This window comes from Ctenopharyngodon idella, chromosome 10, assembly GCF_019924925.1.
Source record: "Ctenopharyngodon idella isolate HZGC_01 chromosome 10, HZGC01, whole genome shotgun sequence".
NCBI classification, from domain to species: domain Eukaryota; kingdom Metazoa; phylum Chordata; class Actinopteri; order Cypriniformes; family Xenocyprididae; genus Ctenopharyngodon; species Ctenopharyngodon idella.
Window position 1 is genome coordinate 478608 of NC_067229.1, and position 18893 is coordinate 497500.

At 41.6% G+C, this 18893-nt stretch overlaps 2 protein-coding genes across 3 annotated transcripts in view; both read left to right on the forward strand.

The window, feature by feature from the left end:
• The first annotated feature begins 425 nt into the window (after positions 1–425).
• Positions 426–10263, forward strand: capzb (capping actin protein of muscle Z-line subunit beta). Of its 2 annotated transcripts, XM_051910577.1 has the most exons (10): positions 426–623; positions 4130–4219; positions 6047–6168; positions 6958–7071; positions 7149–7290; positions 7370–7486; positions 7569–7634; positions 7727–7803; positions 9173–9267; positions 9472–10263. In XM_051910577.1, the coding sequence occupies exons 1-9, from the start codon at positions 621–623 to the stop codon at positions 9264–9266; spliced, it is 825 nt and encodes a 274-aa protein (XP_051766537.1). In that variant the 5' UTR covers positions 426–620; the 3' UTR covers position 9267; positions 9472–10263. The 2 variants fall into 2 exon arrangements, with proteins under 2 accessions (XP_051766537.1, XP_051766538.1); XM_051910578.1 differs by lacking the exon at positions 9173–9267.
• Positions 10264–12087: 1824 nt separating this feature from the next.
• The window catches only part of celsr2 (cadherin, EGF LAG seven-pass G-type receptor 2), a 44659-nt gene continuing 37853 nt past the window's right edge, over positions 12088–18893 (forward strand). Inside the window, exon 1 of the mRNA XM_051910532.1 lies at positions 12088–15774. Coding sequence (XP_051766492.1) covers positions 12270–15774 — 3505 coding nt within the window. The 5' untranslated portion in view covers positions 12088–12269. The remainder of the gene's footprint in view (positions 15775–18893) is intronic.

An 18893-nucleotide genomic window follows, 5' to 3' on the forward strand; every position in this document is an offset into this window, starting at 1 on the left:
GCCCTGTTTAAATGATGAATTTCTAATGTCTTCATACACAGTAAAATCCTGATCCTTAAAGAATAAAATGTAAATAAATAATAAATATCCTAGCTGAAGAATATGTCATACCTGCACTTAAAAACATACCAGAACTTCTAAATAATTGATTAAACATTTAATGTTCATAAGAGTTCAAAATGATATGCTAATGCATGCAAAATGTATGTCTATCTATCTATCTATTCATTTTAAGTGAGAATAAAATAAATGTTATATTGTAAAGTCAGATTTTCACTGTTCCAGTACTCAGCGCTGCTCTCTGACGCCCCCTACCGCCCGCACACGCACCCCGCCCTCCTAGTTTCCGCCACGCCCCTGTTCTTCTATATTTGGCCATGCCTTACTAAATCGTCTGTGATTGGTCCTCCTGGTATCGGAGCGGAATGACCCGGATATGCATCGCGCCCCTCCCCCGCAGGAGCCCGGATGAGGAAGTGAAGCGCTGACAGGGCTGGGTTCCGTCTGAGAGTCGAAGCCGAACCGCGTCCAGACAGACTGAAACAAACTCGCACAGCGAACCGAACCCGCCGCCGCCGCAGCCTTCAGCCCCGCAGAGACCGCGACCGAGCGCCGCAGACATGGTAAGAGCCGCCCGGGACGGGCTTTGGGTCGATGCCCGTTTTAGGAAGAGACGCGCAGCGCCTCCCAGAATCTGAGCCGAGAGCCGAACACACACACACACACTACAACACACACTATAACACAAAACACACGGAATCCTTCAAAACACAAAAACAACAACAAACACCGAAGCTTTAGTGCTCTAGCAGGGGTTTGTTTTTGTAGAAAAGTCTTCAGATCTTTAGTGTTTATTCATTGTGTAGGTTTAGTATTCATGTGTCTGATGTTTATCTGACAGAATGATTTCAGTGTTCGATGGGATTTGTTGTGTTTTTGGGGTTATTTGAGGGTGTAGTGTTTATGTTTAAGATGTTTTTAACTCTCAGAGGGTTTTAGTGTTTGTACTGTTGGCCTTTCTTGAATTTAGTATTTGAGGTTTAGTTTTTGGTGTAGTTTTTTGTTGTGGTATTTTTGAGGGTTTAATATTTGTTGGTTTAGTGTGTGAGGCATTTATTTTGAGGCTTTTGTAATATTTTGTTAGTTTTTAGGGTTGTGTCTGAGTTTAGTCTCTGTGGGTTTAGTGTTTGTTGTTTTGGTGTTTGTTTGGGTTTAATTCTGGAGTTTTTGGGTTAAGTGTTGCAGGTTTTAGTCTGTTTTTTTTTTTTTTTTTTTTTAGGTATTTTTTATTTTGTAGGGTTTAGATGCTTTTTAGGGGCTCAATATTTATTTAGTATTTAAATATTATGTAAGTGTTTGATGGGTATTGTTGGATGTTTTAGCTGGTATTTTGGGGGTTTAGTTGGTTAATAAAGACCGTTTGGCGATTGACAGAAGTGGTCATTTGTGTTGGTTCACCTTTGCTGTCACTAAATTGTTAATGTAAAATATTTAATTGGCAGTCAGTCACTCATTGAAACATTGAATTGGACTAGTTTGAGGTGTTTGAAGCATATCAATGCTGAATTAGGGGGCCGTTTTCAACTAAAAACGAAAAACTTAGGCCATTAATTTACACAACGACAGAGTTTTGGGGGCCTGAAAATGCAAACTTTTGAAAACAGGTTTCAAAGTGCAAGTTTTTTTTTAAAACGATAGTTATCGTCTCCGTGTAAACTACAGGAATGTGAATTTGTGACGTCATGCGCAGTAGGCGCGTAGTGTTTCTTTACACAGTGACGTCGCCATCTACTGGCCTGGAAGCAGAATACAGCGTTTTTTTGTCGTTTTCACGAATCTGTGTGAACTGGGATCGTTTTTGAAAATGTCTTCATCTGTACTCCCAAAAACGCAAAGGAAAAACATTTCTGTTTTAGTACATCATTGCCATGTAAACATACCCCAAATCTGATTTTTTTGCTCACATGTGACTCTTGTGTGAACAGTGTGAACCAGATGGAATCTGATCTTTTCAATTCCGATTTGTGTCACTTCCATATTTAGTACTAAATCTGGTACAGGTCAGATGTTTCGTAATGCGAAGTGTGAACAGTCATATCGGAGTTCATGCGATTTTTATGTCACTCGAGATCAACATTCGTCACGATTCTGCGCTCATGGGAGTCTATTCAAAGATTTTACATAACCAAAGTTATCAATACAGTTGTGAAAGGCAGTGATGTGTCAGAACTCGACAGCTCTATAATACAAGCAAAACATGAGGCTCGTGTCATAAACCTGTCAAAACTCTGATCTCTTTTGTCACGTCATTTTCTTTATTTTTCATATTGCCTAATTTTGCTGGCTTCTGCGGTAGATGACGCTATAAATAAACACGTAATTGCTTACTTACGTGTTTACTTCCGTATGACAGCGCACTGTGTGTGTTTCCAAGTCCACGATTTTCCAGCAGAATTGGGTTACTTTTTCACTGTTACCGCGGGTTGTTTTGCAACACCGTGGGTTGAAGCGACCACACTATATGGGATACCCCCACGGAATGTGATTGGGCTAGTTCTGGACTAGTTTTGAGAAGCAATTGAGTGAATTTTGTGGTAAAAACCTGGCAACCCCTTTTGTATTGTTCTTATGCTCATGCAGGTCAGTTCAGAACCATGATCTGTTCACACTGGAAATCTGATATTGGCCACATTTAAAACAACAATGTGAACAGATATACAAATGAATCAGATCTGAGCAAAAACTGAGCGTTAAGGCTTAGTTACTTTAGTTAAATTTAGGGCTTGAGAGTTTATTATTTTGGTGTCAGTGTTTGAAGGTTGAGGGACAGAAGTCATTTGCGTCTCTTGTAAACTCTGCTGACAATGCCGTGTAAAATAAGTGTTTATTTCACGTCAGTATTTTTCTGCGGGTCACATTCACTGTCATTAAAGGGATATTTCACCCCCAAATTAAAATACTATTGAAGTCAATGGCTACCGTCAACTGTCTGCTTCTTCAAAAGATCTTTATCTGTGTTCAACAGAAGAAACTCGTACAGGTTTGGAACAACACAAGGGTGTTCATTTTCTGCTGAACTGTGCCTTTAAATTGTCACTGTACATATCAGCGTTTAACGGGCAGCGTTCAGGGCTTGTTTGTTGGGTCTGAGGGTTTTAGTGTTGCAGTATTTTGACAGTGTTTGAGGTTGTGTATATAAATGAGAGGCCAGGTTCTTTTGGTTGAAGCGAAGATCTGTCTCAGGGACAGAGTAAACCACAGCCCTTCAGCCAGACGAGTGTTTATCTCTGCTTTGTGCTTCAGCGGCGAGTCCAGTTTAGATGTTCTGCTGGAGCAGACGCTCTTCACACCAGCCACATTTAGGCCCGGAGCAGGTGGTGGTCCGTGCCCTTTGACCCCTCACATGTAAACTCGGTGTCAGGAGCAGGAGGTGTCGCTGAAGCTGTTTGGACGGTCCATGACGGCCCCCGAGAGCCGCTGCGGCCCCTCGGCTTGTTCTCACGGGTTTTTACATGTTTACTCTCAGATTCGAAACCAGAAATGTCATGTTAATGTTCACCAGATGACAGATCGGACGTTTGAGGACATTTGTTATTCTTGGCCTAAATCAGGGTTCGTGAAGATGAGTGAACTCAAACATCGACATTAACTGTTGAATGCTGGGAAATGAGATCATTTGACATTAAAGCTAGTTTTGTAATTTTGTGAAGTGGTATTTTACATTCAAAACCTACCTACATTATTGAATTAATGGATGATAATAATGGATAACGAATATTCTTTTTTTCATATGTTTTGAAGGATTTCGTCAACAAGTGTTCATTTAATTTCAGTAACGTTTTATGTCTCATTTGTAATTGTTGAAAGCTTATAAAAAGACTTCAGTCTTCAGTGTCACACGATCCTTCAGAAATCATTCTAATATGATGATTTGATGATCAAGAAACATTTATGATGATTATCAATGTTGAAAACAGTTTCTTTGATGAATAAAAAGTCTTTAGTGTCACTTTTGATCACTTTAATGCATCCTTGATGAATGAATGTATTCATTTCTCTCAGAAACTCTTACTGACCCCAAACCTTTGAAGATAAGATCTGACCGTGTTGTTGTTTGTTGTTGTTTCAGAACGAGCAGCAGTTGGACTGTGCGCTGGACCTGATGAGGCGTTTGCCTCCGCAGCAGATCGAGAAGAACCTCAGCGACCTGATCGACCTGGTCAGTGTGAGACGACTTCAGTGTCGTGCCTGTGTTTTCACTGCCCCTTTGAGATCCTCATTCGTGACTTTCCTTCATTCCCGCAGTGGAGTGTGAAGTACAGGAGCGGTTCAGCTGAGAATGAGTCATTTTATCTTCAGTAAAACACAGACGATGTTCAGCTGAATGTTCATGCTGTCAAGCTCCAAAACACTGTGAGGGGCCGTTCACACAGAACGCGTTTTCCATTACAATGCGCTACTTTTCCATTGTTTTTCTATGTAAACGTGCTAGACGGACGCGCAAAACCGTTGTGCTTGCGTCTTTTGCAGCGTCTCGCGCATGACATGGCACTCAAAATCAGTTCAACTTTTATAAAACACGTCTCGAGACCCTGCGTTTTTTCCCCATGCCACTGCTCACGTCGTGTTCTGTGTGAACGAGAGAATCATAACAGACTCCAGCGTTATATTTTTACCTTTTCTGAAGTCATATGATGCTTTGTGTGAGGAACAGAGACATTTATCCACTGATGCAGTGTTCATTTAGTGTTTATATACGCTCATACCAAAGTTAGAATTAAATTTTATTTTTGTGTATTGCTTTCACTGTATTGTGCTTTCATTTTTGTGTTTTTAGTTTTTTATTTCTATTTAGCCTTAATTTATATTTCAGTTTTAGTGTGTGTGTGTGGGTGTGTATATATATATTATTTTTTTTTTAGCATTAGTATGTGCTTTTGTCATTTTTATTAGTTTGTTTTTTAGAAAATTTTCAATATAAGTTTAATTTAAATTTATTTAGGTTTTAGTAATTTTAGTACTTTAACTTAAACCTATTTTATTTTAATTAGTTGCCATGCAACATTTCTGTTTTTATACTTATATATATATATTATATTCATTAATTGAAAAAGATGAAATAAAATACAAGAAATATTAGATGAAAAACTTAAACATAATTGTTTGTTTTTCAAGTTTTTCATCTTAAAAATGTTTTTCATGTTAAATGAAAACTTAAACAGTTTTTAATCTAATATTTCTTGTATTTTATTTCATCTTTATTTCATTTAAGGAACATTTTGAATAGTTTATTTTATAACGAAACACTCCTCTGATGATCGCCCTTGAAGCGCTCGAATATCACTGACCAAATGTTAAATTTGACTTTAATCATGTGACTTAAGAAGACAAAAAAATTTGCATGGCATTGAAATGTTTCACTCAAAAATCTCTAGTAAATTATGCAAATAATTACAAAGAAAGAAACACTGAATTAAACATGACATTTTGACGGAGAAAGACTGAAATCGTATTTTCTTGAAAAACGTCCTGCGATCTTTGAGTTAAAATTTGAACAGTATTTTTTCAGTATAGCGCAGAAGTCACGTGAACAACAGTTATGATACTTTTGTTGTGTTTAACATTGTTTTTGGTCATTTTTGGAGTTTGATCACTATCTGTTTTCATTATAAGTAAAAGAGCATCATGAACATTCTGCTAAATATCTGCTTTTGTGAGTAAATGCTTCATTTTTGTCTGAATGAACGTTTGAAACACTCGTTTCCTCTCGTTCACATCACCTCGCTGTGCTGCTCTGTGTCTCTAAGCGTTGTTAGCCGTTATTAGCGCTGGTGTCAGTCACGCCGCAGGAGCAGCGGCTCTCTGGGTTCGGTCACATGTTTCTCATCGCTGCTCCAGTGTGATTTTCACCTTCAGGAAGTGAGCGTGTGTGACGGCTGATGGTTCAATAATGAGTGTCTGACAGGTTGCTGAAGGAATCCACTTCCTCTCCGGCAGGGTAAATCATTTATTGTGTGTGTGTGTGTGTGTGTGTGTGTGTGTTTAGGTGCCCAGCCTGTGTGAAGATCTGCTGTCGTCCGTGGATCAGCCGCTGAAGATCGCTCGCGATAAAGTCGTGGGCAAAGACTATCTGCTCTGCGACTACAACCGCGACGGCGACTCCTACAGGTGCGAGTCCTTCCCTCGCTCTCAAGATGAGATGTTCAGACGGATGTTCACGCTGCTCGTTCACATACGGAGAGGCTTTGTTTGCTAAAAAAAATTAGAGAAATTGTTAAATTTTATTTGGTTTAAATTTTAAAAGTTTAATTTAATCGCTAATGTTGTTTGGTTGCCAATGTTTGAATCCAGAAAAATTAAAAACACAACACAATTTCTGAAAAAATAAAACATTTAATAGGGTCCTATTATTGTAAAAAATAAATAAAGTTGTTAAAGTTTTTTTGAATTCAGTTGATTAAACATGCTTTTTGGTTATTCAAGTTTAATTAAACCATTGAAAAATGAAATGAATTTGGGAAAATAAGATGTATTTCATAGGGCCCTAAAAATTTTTGTTAATTTTAATATATGTTAATACTTGTTAAATTGCAATTTTAATTAAGTAGACATGCTTTTTATTATTAAAATTTAATTTAAACATTAAAACCTAATCCAGAAGAATTAAGATGAAAAAATGTAATTCAGAAAAATTAGAAAAGAATAAAAATAAAATCCAGGTAAATTAAAATGGAAAAAAAAAAGGGAATTCAGGAAAACTAAAAGGTAATTTGGGAAAATAAAATGTATTTCATAGTGCCCTAAAAATGTCATTTTTGTTAAACTCTTTATAAATTGTTTTTAAATTCTGCAAGTTTCATGATTTAAATTAATTAGAAGTGCTTTTTGATTACTAACATTTACTAACATTTGAAAAATCGAAGGTGTTTCAGTGTCATGTGCTCCTGTGTGTGTCAGATCCCCCTGGAGTAATAAATACGAGCCTCCGATCGACGATGGCGCCATGCCGTCCGCGCGTCTGCGTAAGCTGGAGGTGGAGGCCAACAACGCCTTCGACCAGTACAGAGACCTGTGAGTACACGCCCCCCACAGCTGCCGCGCCGCCATTGGTCAGCGGCCCTGACTGACGCGCTCTGCTCCTCCCGCAGGTATTTTGAGGGCGGGGTTTCCTCCGTCTACCTGTGGGATCTGGATCACGGCTTCGCCGGCGTCATCCTCATTAAGAAAGCCGGCGACGGCTCCAAGAAGATCAAGGGCTGCTGGGACTCCATCCATGTGGTGGAGGTGCAGGTGAGCCACACATCCAGGAAGTGACATCAGCAGGAAAGTGTGGTGTAATGAATGTAAAGCGGTGGTGTGTGTTTTCCAGGAGAAGTCCAGCGGCCGCACGGCTCATTATAAACTCACGTCCACCGTCATGCTGTGGCTGCAGACCACCAAAACCGGCTCTGGAACCATGAACCTGGGCGGCAGCCTCACCCGACAGGTAACGCCCTCACTCTCGCTCTACTTATAGCCGCGGTGTCCAGTTACTGTGCGCTGCTGACCTCTCTGTCTCTGTCTCTCAGATGGAGAAAGATGAGACGGTCGGTGAATCTTCCCCTCACATCGCCAACATCGGCCGCCTGGTGGAGGTGATTCACACACACTTCAGTGCTGCTTTAGGTTACACGTGTCGTCATACATGCTGAAACTGTGTGTGTGTGTGTGTGTGTGTGTGTGTCAGGACATGGAGAACAAGATCCGCTCCACTCTCAACGAGATTTACTTCGGCAAGACCAAGGACATCGTCAACGGCCTGAGGTGCGTGTGCTGCTGATCAAAAGATCAAACACTAGACTGGATGATGTTCACTTCCTTCTGGATCTTCTGCATTCTTCTACTCATGTGTTTACTGTGGCGTACGGGAACACTGTTTCCTCAAGCTACAGCGTCACAACAATAGAGTCAACTCATCGCTCTGTTGCGCTGTCCTTGTCGGCTAGAGTGATCCGAATCATGAACGAGTGATTCTTTTAATGAACCGACTCACAAACCAGTCTCCGACTCACTGGTTTAGAGTCCATCTGATGACTCACTGAACTGTACACAGTTCTTAATTCACTTGTTGGTTCATTTTGAGTTTGAACACAAGTGAATCAAGAACTGTCTCCGGTTCAGTGAGTCATCAGATGGACTCTAAACCAGTGCGTCAGAGACTGGTTTGTGAGCCGGTTCATTAAAAGAATCACTCGTTCATGAATCGGATCACTGTAGTTGTTGGTTCATTTTGAGTTTGAACACAACTACAGTGATCCGAATCATGAACGAGTGATTCTTTTAATGAACCGACTTACAAACCAGTCTCTGACGCACTGGTTTAGAGTCCATCTGATGACTCGCTGAACTGTACACAGTTCATGTTCAAACTCAAAATGAACAAACTCGTACAGTTGTACTTGAGACTCGTGAATCATGAATCGCTTCCTAGTTCAGTTCAGATCAGTGTTCTATTACTTTTTATTTTAGTTTAATTATTTTTAATTAGCTTTTATTTTTATATTTTTAGTTTTCATGTTAATTTTAGTTAAATTTTTAGTAATTTCATTTTATTATTATTATTTTTTTAAATATTGCTTTTTAGGCTTAATTTATTTTTATTTCAGTTTATTTCAGCCAAGGCAACGTTTCTAATTTTCGTTTCATTTTCCAGCTTTATATCAATTACAGCTTTGGCTTTAGTTAACGATAATAACCTGGTTCAGATTCACAAGCTGTTGAAACGGTAACTTCTGAGTTTGTGTGTCTTCTTGAATGAACTGATTCAGAAGAGTCATTTGGTGGTGAATCAGACTACATTGGTCGCGTCCAGCGAGAACTGAATAGATTTGCGTGTTTTCCTTCTATGAATCAGAAAATCCACATTTTTACCCACGTTTCTCATATGAACGTCCACAACAGTTTTGGTTTGTTTAAAGAATCATTTACTCCATGTTACCAAAAAAAATGACTCCAGTGTTTGTTTGATTATTCTGGTCGCAAATTGATTCATTCTGGAAAAAAAAAAACAGATTCATTACAGATTCATCATCTCTAGTGTTCTTCCTGTCCAGGTTTCCTCATCTGTTTTTCACGGTTTGTCATTCCTCTCTCTTTCTGTCTCTCTGTCTGTCGTTGGGTTCGTGGGCTCCAGATCTATCGAGTCTCTTCCTGATAATCAAAAGTACCGTCAGTTGCAGCGGGAGCTCTCTCAGGTTCTGACCCAGCGTCAGATCTACATTGACTAGGGTCAGAGGCGTTTGCGTGTGTTTGCCTGCCTTAACAAACACACTAACTGCATGCAGGTGCATTCTGGGTAGAGCTCACCAATATTAATGCGTGAGAAGCCCATTAAACTCAGTGCAGATTCCTGAGGTTGATGCGTTTTTGATGGAAAAGACGAATGAATGTGTGTGTGGTTCCCGTCTAATCTCTGTGTTTGGTGTTTTTCAGGAGCGTCCAGACGCTTGCGGATAAATCGAAGCAGGAGGCTCTGAAGAACGACCTGATGATAGCGCTTAGCCAACGCAAGCAGCAAAGCTAGAGACGATCACCTACCCGTCTCTCTCTCTCCGTCTGTCTCACTCTTTCTGTCTCTCCACCTCACATCTGTCTGTCTCCATCTGTGGAAAACAAATGGAAAAGGAGAAAAGGCTTTTTGTTTTTGTATTTTCAGCTGTCTCTCTCTCCGCCTGTCTGTCTCTCTGGTCTGTAATCATGTAGTATTAAGATCTGTTTGGTGACATCACAGTGGGGGCGGAGCTTTTCTCCCGCCATCAGAAGAACAAGTTTGAGTAGTCTCACCCACCTGTCACTTATGTGCGTCAGAAATAAACGAGGAGCCCCAGAGAGGCGGGTGATTATATAAATATATATATAAATATATATATATATATATATATATACACATGTATGTATTATGACCTTTATCATTAATATTGATCTTGCTGTTAATATTAAACGTTCTGTTTGAATCCACACAGATGAGTGTGTGTGAGTGTGTGTGTTTGCGCAAGAGTGTGTGTGAATCTGTCATTAACAAAATCAGCAAACATATTCCTCCTGTCTCTCTCTCTGTCCATCTGGGAGCGTCAGACGGTTTCGTTGTTTTCTTACGGGGTGGATTATTATTTGTCAAGTTTATTTTTTTTTTTCTTTTGGTCTTTTTTTTTGTTTGTTTTTTGTAAAGCTTACAGTTTATGTTGAATTAGGGCCTCCAGCATCAATAAAAACAGGAAAAACTAACTGTGTGCGTTGTGTTTTTACTGTCAGAATCGCTTTAAAATGCTGGTAAACACACAAGTTCGACAGTCAGTCACTATCATGTCTCTCTTATCACGACACGCTCTCTTTCTTCTCACATAATAGTCAATTACACGCTAATCAATATTTCATCAGCGTTTATTAAAGTAGCCGTGTAATAGACCGCATAGTGTCGAATCAGTCAGTCATTATCACGAATTATCTCTCAACTTCTCTGGTGATTTGATCATATCATAATGAAATGAATTTTCAGTAAATCTGCGGTTGGTGATGGGAGACTTACCTTTACAGTCGTCTAGACAAGATTAATCTTTAGCCTTCAATAAATGCTAGCAGTTAATTGATGGTTTAATGTTTAAACTTTGGACTCTAATATTTGAATTTTCTTATTCTTTTCTTTTAATTACTCTCGATATTTATTTTTTTTAGACGACATTGGCTATTTTTTCCCCTCAGGAAAAAAAGCGCGCGAGTCTTCGCCGAGGCGTTGCTGGGCAGATTAGAATATTATCTAAAACATATGAAACTTTAGTTCGAGATACGTGACGCGTAAAATATTAAATCAAACGATTTTACACCATAAATCATATCCGGTAGAGACAGTTAATCAGAAATGATCTGTAGGTTCAATAGATCATGTAGACTACTAGGATATTTGCTTCATTTTTGACTCTTTTCCCCTCTTCACATCATCCAGTAGAACAGCGCGCCCTCTATCGATGATGGTCCAATACAAACGCTATTCACAGCTGTTGATTTAAATGTTTCAGGTGTGTAAGTAGGTATGTAAATATGAAACGCATTGGTATTTAAATATTATTATAACCCACTCATTCAAAGTTTATTTAACTTTCTGTGAGGAAAAACGGAAATGCGCATGCGGTGACATGTTCAGGACAGCAGGAGGCGCCAAGACAACAAACATTTCTGGAGTTAAAAAAAGAAAAATTCATTTTAAGCATTATTTAAACAGATTGATGCGTCAGTGATGCAAAATACAGAAGAACTCTATCTGAAAAAAGACACCTTTTACTGATATTTTAAATGTGTTTATGTTGTTTTGCTGTAGATTGTATTTCTGTTTAATTTGAAAACGGATAACTTATTTATTTTTATATTTTGTGCCTTTATAAATGTATATTAATGATGTTAATCTTGCTAAGCAGAACAAATAACCAAACCATCAGGCGTCAGGTGTTTTTATTTTTATCTAATTGTATTTATTTTATTTTGTATTATTAACCTATTATGTGGCGATTTATTGGATTCTGAAGGTTCATAATGTCCTTTAATGTTAGTTGTGCGAACGTTAAGGAAACATTCCATAGGGAAATGTTACTTCTGACGAACGTTCTAACGTTTAAAGAAAATAGACAAACGTCCACTAAAATATTCCAGAAAAAACGTCCTGTGAATCATGTATAAATGTTTTTGTGCCAAAATTATTAAAGACCAGATAACTGACGGAAGTTACTGGAAGAACGTTTGTTCATAACTTTGAGAGAACCTTGCCAGAACGTTCCCTGTTAGCTGAGATATCTCTGTTTTTTCCATCTTTATAGCTTTTCTGGAATTTGTAAATTCGATTATCACTTTTATTAAATAATGATGAACAACTTCAGCGCTCTTTCGACAACAAATAATTGAGTCTCTCGTTTTATTCTTTAGTTCTTCATTCAGTAAAATGACTTGATGTTCCTCTCCAGAGCTGATATTTTCTGAATAGCATCGGCAGGGTGTCTTGGGGCAGTTGCCCTTTTAAGATCTGCCCCCACTGCCACCAACCTCCCCCTCTTTCTCTCTTTCTCTCCCGACGCTCTGAATCAGGTTTATGTTAATGATCCCCCTCCCCAGATTCACGAGCCGTGTTCACCGGAGGTGTGTGCGTGACCGCAGTGCGTGGATCAGCATGGAGACTCCACACGCGAACTTTGAGGGGAAAAACTGGATTTAATTCATTCGCCGTGGAAGAGCAGCAGCGAGGAGCGATGAAGTGGGATTTGTTGCTCTTCGTTTTCGGGTGGTGTAAACTCCCGTGGCTCGTGGATTGTTTCGTTGTTCATGTGAGTGAGGATGCGGGACCGGGCACCGCGATCGCCGATCTGGAGAGAAGCGCCTCCTGCGCGCTGGACCAGCTCATCCTGCCCCGGTTCGCGGAGAGTTTTCTGCGCCCGGATGCGGGAGTGCTCACTTTCTCGGGCGCTAATTTGAACTGCGACTCGGTTCTTTTGAACCCGTTCACTGTGTACGCGATCGTGGACTGTGCGGACAACGCGTCGGGTTTTAGACACCTTTTAACCAGCCAGTATAGCGTGCACGTTCACGGAAAGAACTGCACGAATAAACGCAAACGGGAAGAAAAACTGGACGTGGAAATTATAAGTTTAATAGACACTTCAGAGTGCCGTGAGGCGGGCACCGCTGTTTTCCGTGTGTTTGATGTGTTACCGGGCAACCCGACGCACTGTAACGTAACCGGGACTTCAGTGCTTTACGTCTCCGAAGGGCGGCTGTTTACTTCCGCTCCGCTGTGTTTCACTCGCGACTCTCTGCTAGAGTTTCAACTGCGCTGCGTGGGACGCGCACATACGGGTGTCGCGCATGCGCACTGGCGCGTGGGTCGCGGCCCGTTCACACAAGCACACCTGAGGACGTTACTGCAGCGGGCCGCGCGCTCAGACTCGGGTCTGCTGAGCAGGAGGAGGAGGAACGTCAACAATAACCCTCAGTTTCAACCTCCCATGTATCAGGTGTCCGTTCCAGAGAATCAACTATCCGGGACTTTTGTTGTTGTTTTAAAAGCAGTTGACCCGGACGAGGGTGAAGCTGGCAGGCTGGAATACTTCTTAGAGGCCCTGTTTGACAGTCGGTCCAACAACCTTTTCGCCGTTGACCCAGCGAGCGGAGTCGTTTCCACCGTGGAGATACTAGACAGAGAAACAAAGGACACGCATGTGTTCAGAGTCACGGCTGTGGATCACGGAACTCCACGACGTACAGCCATGGCCACTCTCACCGTAACGGTCAGCGACACGAACGATCACGACCCCGTCTTCGAGCAGCAGGACTATAAAGAGAGCGTGCGAGAAAATCTGGAGATAGGTTACGAGGTCCTGACTGTACGTGCCACGGATGGCGACGCTCCCGTCAACGGAAACATCCTTTATCATTTGCTGAACAACAATGGGACTAACGACGTGTTCGAGATTGATTCCCGCTCTGGCGTTATTCGCACACGAGGTCTGGTCGACCGCGAAACCGTCGAATCCTACATGCTGCTGGTTGAAGCAAACGACCAAGGACGCGACCCTGGCCCTCGCAGCGCTACGGCAACCGTCCACATCGTCGTGGAGGACGATAACGACAACGCGCCACAGTTCAGCGAGAAACGCTACGTCGTTCAAGTTCCCGAAGACCTGACGCCCAACACAGAAATCCTGCAGGTGACGGCGACAGACCAGGACCGCGGGAACAACGCCGTGGTCCATTTCAGCATCATGAGTGGGAACACGAGAGGCCAGTTCTACATCGACGCTCAGACGGGGAAATTGGACCTGGTGAGTCAGCTGGATTACGAGATGAATAAGGAGTACACGCTTCGCATTCGAGCACAAGATGGCGGACGCCCGCCGCTCTCCAACATCAGCGGCCTGGTCACGGTGCAAGTGCTGGACGTTAACGACAACGCCCCCATATTCGTCAGCACTCCATTCCAGGCTACGGTGCTGGAGAACGTTCCGGTTGGATATTCCGTCATTCACATTCAGGCTGTCGACGCTGATGCTGGAGATAACTCCCGTTTGGAATATCGTCTCACGGAGACCACGCCCAACTTCCCGTTCACCATCAACAACAGCACCGGCTGGATTGTCGTAGCATCGGAATTGGACAGAGAAAGCGTGGACTTTTATAACTTCGGAGTGGAGGCGCGAGACCACGGAACGCCGGCTATGTCTTCATCCGCTAGCATCAGCATGACTATTCTGGACGTCAACGACAACAACCCTGAGTTCACGCAGAAGGCCTACTACATGCGTCTGAACGAGGACGCGGCCGTGGGGATGAGCGTCGTCACCGTGTCCGCCGTCGATCAGGATATCAACAGCGTGGTGACGTATCAGATCTCCAGCGGAAATACAAGAAACCGCTTCTCCATCACCAGTCAGAGCGGCGGAGGCCTGATAACACTCGCTCTACCGCTGGACTACAAGCTAGAGCGACAGTACGTGCTCACCGTCACGGCGTCAGACGGCACGCGCTTCGACACGGCCAAGGTTTACGTCAACGTCACGGATGCCAACACACACAGGCCCGTTTTCCAGAGCTCCCATTACACCGTCAACATCAACGAGGACCGGCCCGTCGGCACCACTGTGGTGATGATCAGCGCGACGGACGAGGACACGGGTGAGAACGCTCGGATCACCTACTTCATGGATGACAGCATCCCTCAATTTAACATTGACCCAGACAGTGGTGCCGTGACCACACAAATGGAGCTTGACTACGAGGATCAAGTTTCGTACACGCTCGCCATCACGGCTCGAGACAACGGCATCCCGCAGAAATCCGACACCACCTACCTGGAGATCCTGGTGAACGACGTGAACGACAACTCACCCGTGTTCCTGCGGGACCGCTACTTGGGCTCGGTCATGGAGGACATTCCCGTGTTCACCAGCGTTTTGCAGGTGTCGGCAACTGACCGTGACTCGGGCCTCAACGGACGCATCTTCTACACCTTCCAGGGTGGAGAGGACGGCGATGGCGACTTCATCATCGAGTCCACATCGGGGATAGTCCGCACGCTGCGACGTCTTGATCGAGAAAACACGCCCATCTATAATCTCCAAGCGTTTGCGGTGGACAAAGGTGTTCCGGCGCTCAAGACGCCGGTTGACATTCAGGTGACCATTTTGGATGTAAACGATAACCCGCCTGTGTTTGAGAAAGATGAGTTTGATATCTTTGTGGAGGAGAACAGTCCCATTGGGCTGGTGGTGGCCCATATATCTGCGTCAGACCCAGATGAAGGCAGCAACGCTCAGATCATGTACCAGATCGTTGAAGGCAACATCCCTGAGATCTTCCAGCTGGACATCTTCTCCGGAGAGCTCACCGCTCTGACCGACCTCGACTACGAGACGCGTCCGGAGTACGTCATCGTGGTTCAGGCCACGTCCGCCCCCCTGGTCAGCAGAGCCACGGTCCACATCAAACTCATTGACAAGAACGACAATGTCCCCGTCCTCAAGAACTTCCAGATTATTTTTAACAATTACGTAACTGATAAGACTAACAGCTTCCCCTCGGGAGTGATCGGGCGGATCCCGGCCCACGACCCAGACGTCTCGGATCAACTCCACTACAGCTTCGAGGCTGGAAATGAGCTGAATTTGGTGATTCTGAACCAGAGCACCGGAGAGATCCGACTCAGCCGAGCTCTGGACAACAACAGACCGCTGGAGGCGTCCATGAAGATCTCAGTCTCAGGTAAGAATCTGTTTCTTTCAGCATGTGCTTCTTTAGCAGCTTGCGTGACATCTGTGCATTTGTAGCTCTCGGTGATGTATAATACATGACCTTTGCTCTGACATGCAGTGGCTCGGTATTAATAAATGAGCGAGTGAATGCTCTGTCGTGCCGCTGCGGGACACGGATGTTGGTTTAGCAGATCTGTCTCCATTTCCTTCAGGTTATTTGACATTGAAGCAGTGCACATTAACTGTTACTCATGAATGTATAGCGGTCGGTCCTCGCGTGACTGTGGCCTGATGGACAGCCTCCGGGGAAACACGCTCGGCTGGCCTTATATGATTATTGTTCATTCTGACAGAAAGATACATTGCAGGCCAATTATTATGAGACAAAACTGCAGAAATATGTCTGTTTCATAGAGTTTAAGGGCACTGATAGATATAATCGAATCTAACTTTCAAGACCATTGCAATTTGAACAAAACCTCAAATAAACCTCTTTACTTTGGTAACGTTTGAATAAGCAGAATTGGCCACAGTTATGTTCAATATATGAACAAATGTGTAAGTTTGGAAGCCATAGAAACATGTGCGAGATCTAAAAATGTACGATTTAGTGCAGTGGAGCAACTGGCCCCGGGCCATCAGGACATCCTTATTGTTGGGCCCTGCTTTACATGCAGTTAAATACGAGCCGAGCTTCAGCTGCTCTTTGTGTCTGTGAGGCCTGAGGGTCAAAGGTCAGATGGCCAGTGCAGTGTAGAATGGTTAGCGTTCGTTAGCTCAACCCGAAGACTTTGTTTTTTTGTCGCTGAGCCTCGAGAGTGTCTTTAATGAAAGAGGAAGAGCCCCTAGTGACACATGAGAGTGTTATAGATCGATTCATACATGTGTAACAGCTGGTGCCGCATCTCAGCCAATCAGAGAGCAGGACGCAGCGCTCGCATCACACCTGCTGAGGCGTGTGTCGGTGCCACGCTGAGAGAGAGGGAGAATAGAGATGAAAATACTGCTGAGGACGAGTGTGTGTGAGTGTGTGTGTGTGTGTGTGAGGCGCAGCAGGGATGTGATTTCCTGTTTGATGATAAATATCTTTGTTTCAGAATGATGAACTTTAAAGTCTCGTCTTCCATCTTTCCGGTCGGGAGTCTATTATAAGTGGTTTGAGACACACTACTTAGGCCGCATTTATATTACATGGTTTAAGTGAACCAATTACGATTTGGCACAGATCAGATATGACCCACCAACATGTAAACAGGAAAAAAGCACATGGATCCTGGAATTCTCAGATCGGTTTCAGGCCTCATTCATATGTGGAAATAAATCTGAAATGAATTGGATTATGAAAAACAAAAGTTCATCTGTTTCTGCTCAAAATAGTCTGCGTGTTGACGTCTCTGTGTTGTGAATGTTCATGAGGTCTGCAGATGTTTCTGTAACAGCGTCAGGATTCTCCGGATCAGGCTGAACGCGTGTGTTTTTGCTCCAGCATCAGTTGGAGAGATTATGAGATGCTGATGTGTCTTTCTCTGCCGCTGTAAATCCTCACAGTAAATAGCAGTAAAGCCTTCAGTGGTGAAACACTGAGATGGGATTTGTGTTCATGAACACACGCACTGAGCCCTTCACTGATAGGCAGAATCTTTTTGACTTAAGATAATGTACAATTATTCAGTGCTCAGTACTTTTTGGTTTTTATTTGTTCAAAATCACCATAAATTCAGTGCTGTGAAAAAGTTCTTATTATTATAAGGGCAAGAAAAAGGCTTGGAAAACCTGTTTGAAAACAGTCTGTTCTTTAATAATAAAACTTTATAATAGATATAATTATAGTACACTGCTAAAGTTTTTTGTCTCATCTATGTCATGCAGTATACATATATCTCATTTACAAGGATTTTTTTCACTGGAAAACAGATAAAACTTCCTTAACAATATATTTTTAATATAATTCACATCTATTATAATAATTTTTTATAATTGTTTTTATTATTAATAAATTTAAAGAAACTATTAGAATTTTTTTTTTCTCAAACCTTAAAATATAAATTATATTATTATTTCGTTTATCATTTTAAATAATTATTAAGCATTTAAAATGAGAAAGTAATATTTTTACTATTAGTAAACGGCTTTACACAACTTTCATCTAATTTCATATAAATATTAAAAATGGCAGAAAAGCAGATGACAGACAGCTTCTGTATTTCTGGCACTGAACAGTCTCTCATAGTTGAGTTTCCTGAGGATCTCTGGAGGTTCTGGTTCTGGTGTGTTTGTGTAACTGAACCCGTCTGCTCTCGCTGCTCGACGCTTTGAGCCGGAGAAACACGACACTTATGAAAGGAACATGCTGCTTCTCAAACACTTTAGAAGTGTAGCTTGATTATATTTTACAAAAATGTAATTTGATTATAATTTGATTATAAAATTGATGGTGTTGTCTTGAAATCCTGCTAAGAAGTTCCTTAGCGAGCTTGAAGTTGTAATAATAACAATAACATTACTATAACTATACTACTATATTACTATATATAATGATTAACTTTAACATCAACACCATTGCACGATATTGTTTTGTTTATTATAAGCGCTGCAGTTAAAGCAAGATGGATTCTGATTGGCTGTCAATGTTTTTATCAGCTGGAAAAATCGCTCTGAATTTAATAACTAATGATATTGTTTCTCTGTGTCGTTATCGTTATAGTTGTGGTCTTTGCTATTCTCTTAGAGTTAGTGTGATTATTAAAACTGCATGGTTATAGTTATTGTTGTAGTTATTACATTTACTATAAGAGAAAATTGTTCTAATTATTATCATAGTTGTTTTGATTATCATTGTAGTTATAGTTATTGCTATAGTTATCATTATTGTTATCTTTATAGTTACCGTTATAGTTATCGTTATCATTATAGTTAGTTATTGTTATCATTATAGTTATTGTTATTGTTAGTGTTATAATTATCGTTATAGTTATTATTATCATTATAGGTGTCATATAGTTATTATCTTTATAGTTATCGTTATAGTTAGTGTTATAGTTATAGTTATTGTTATCGTTATAGTTATTGTTATCTTTACAGTTATCGTTATAGTTATCGTTATAGTTAGTTATTGTTATCGTTATAGTT

Coding starts and splice junctions, on each gene's coding strand:
- capzb (XM_051910577.1), top strand. Junction 7,072..7,148: donor TTCGACCAGTACAGAGACCT/GTGAGTACACGC, acceptor CTCCTCCCGCAG/GTATTTTGAGGGCGGGGTTT. Junction 7,635..7,726: donor ACATCGGCCGCCTGGTGGAG/GTGATTCACACA, acceptor TGTGTGTGTCAG/GACATGGAGAACAAGATCCG.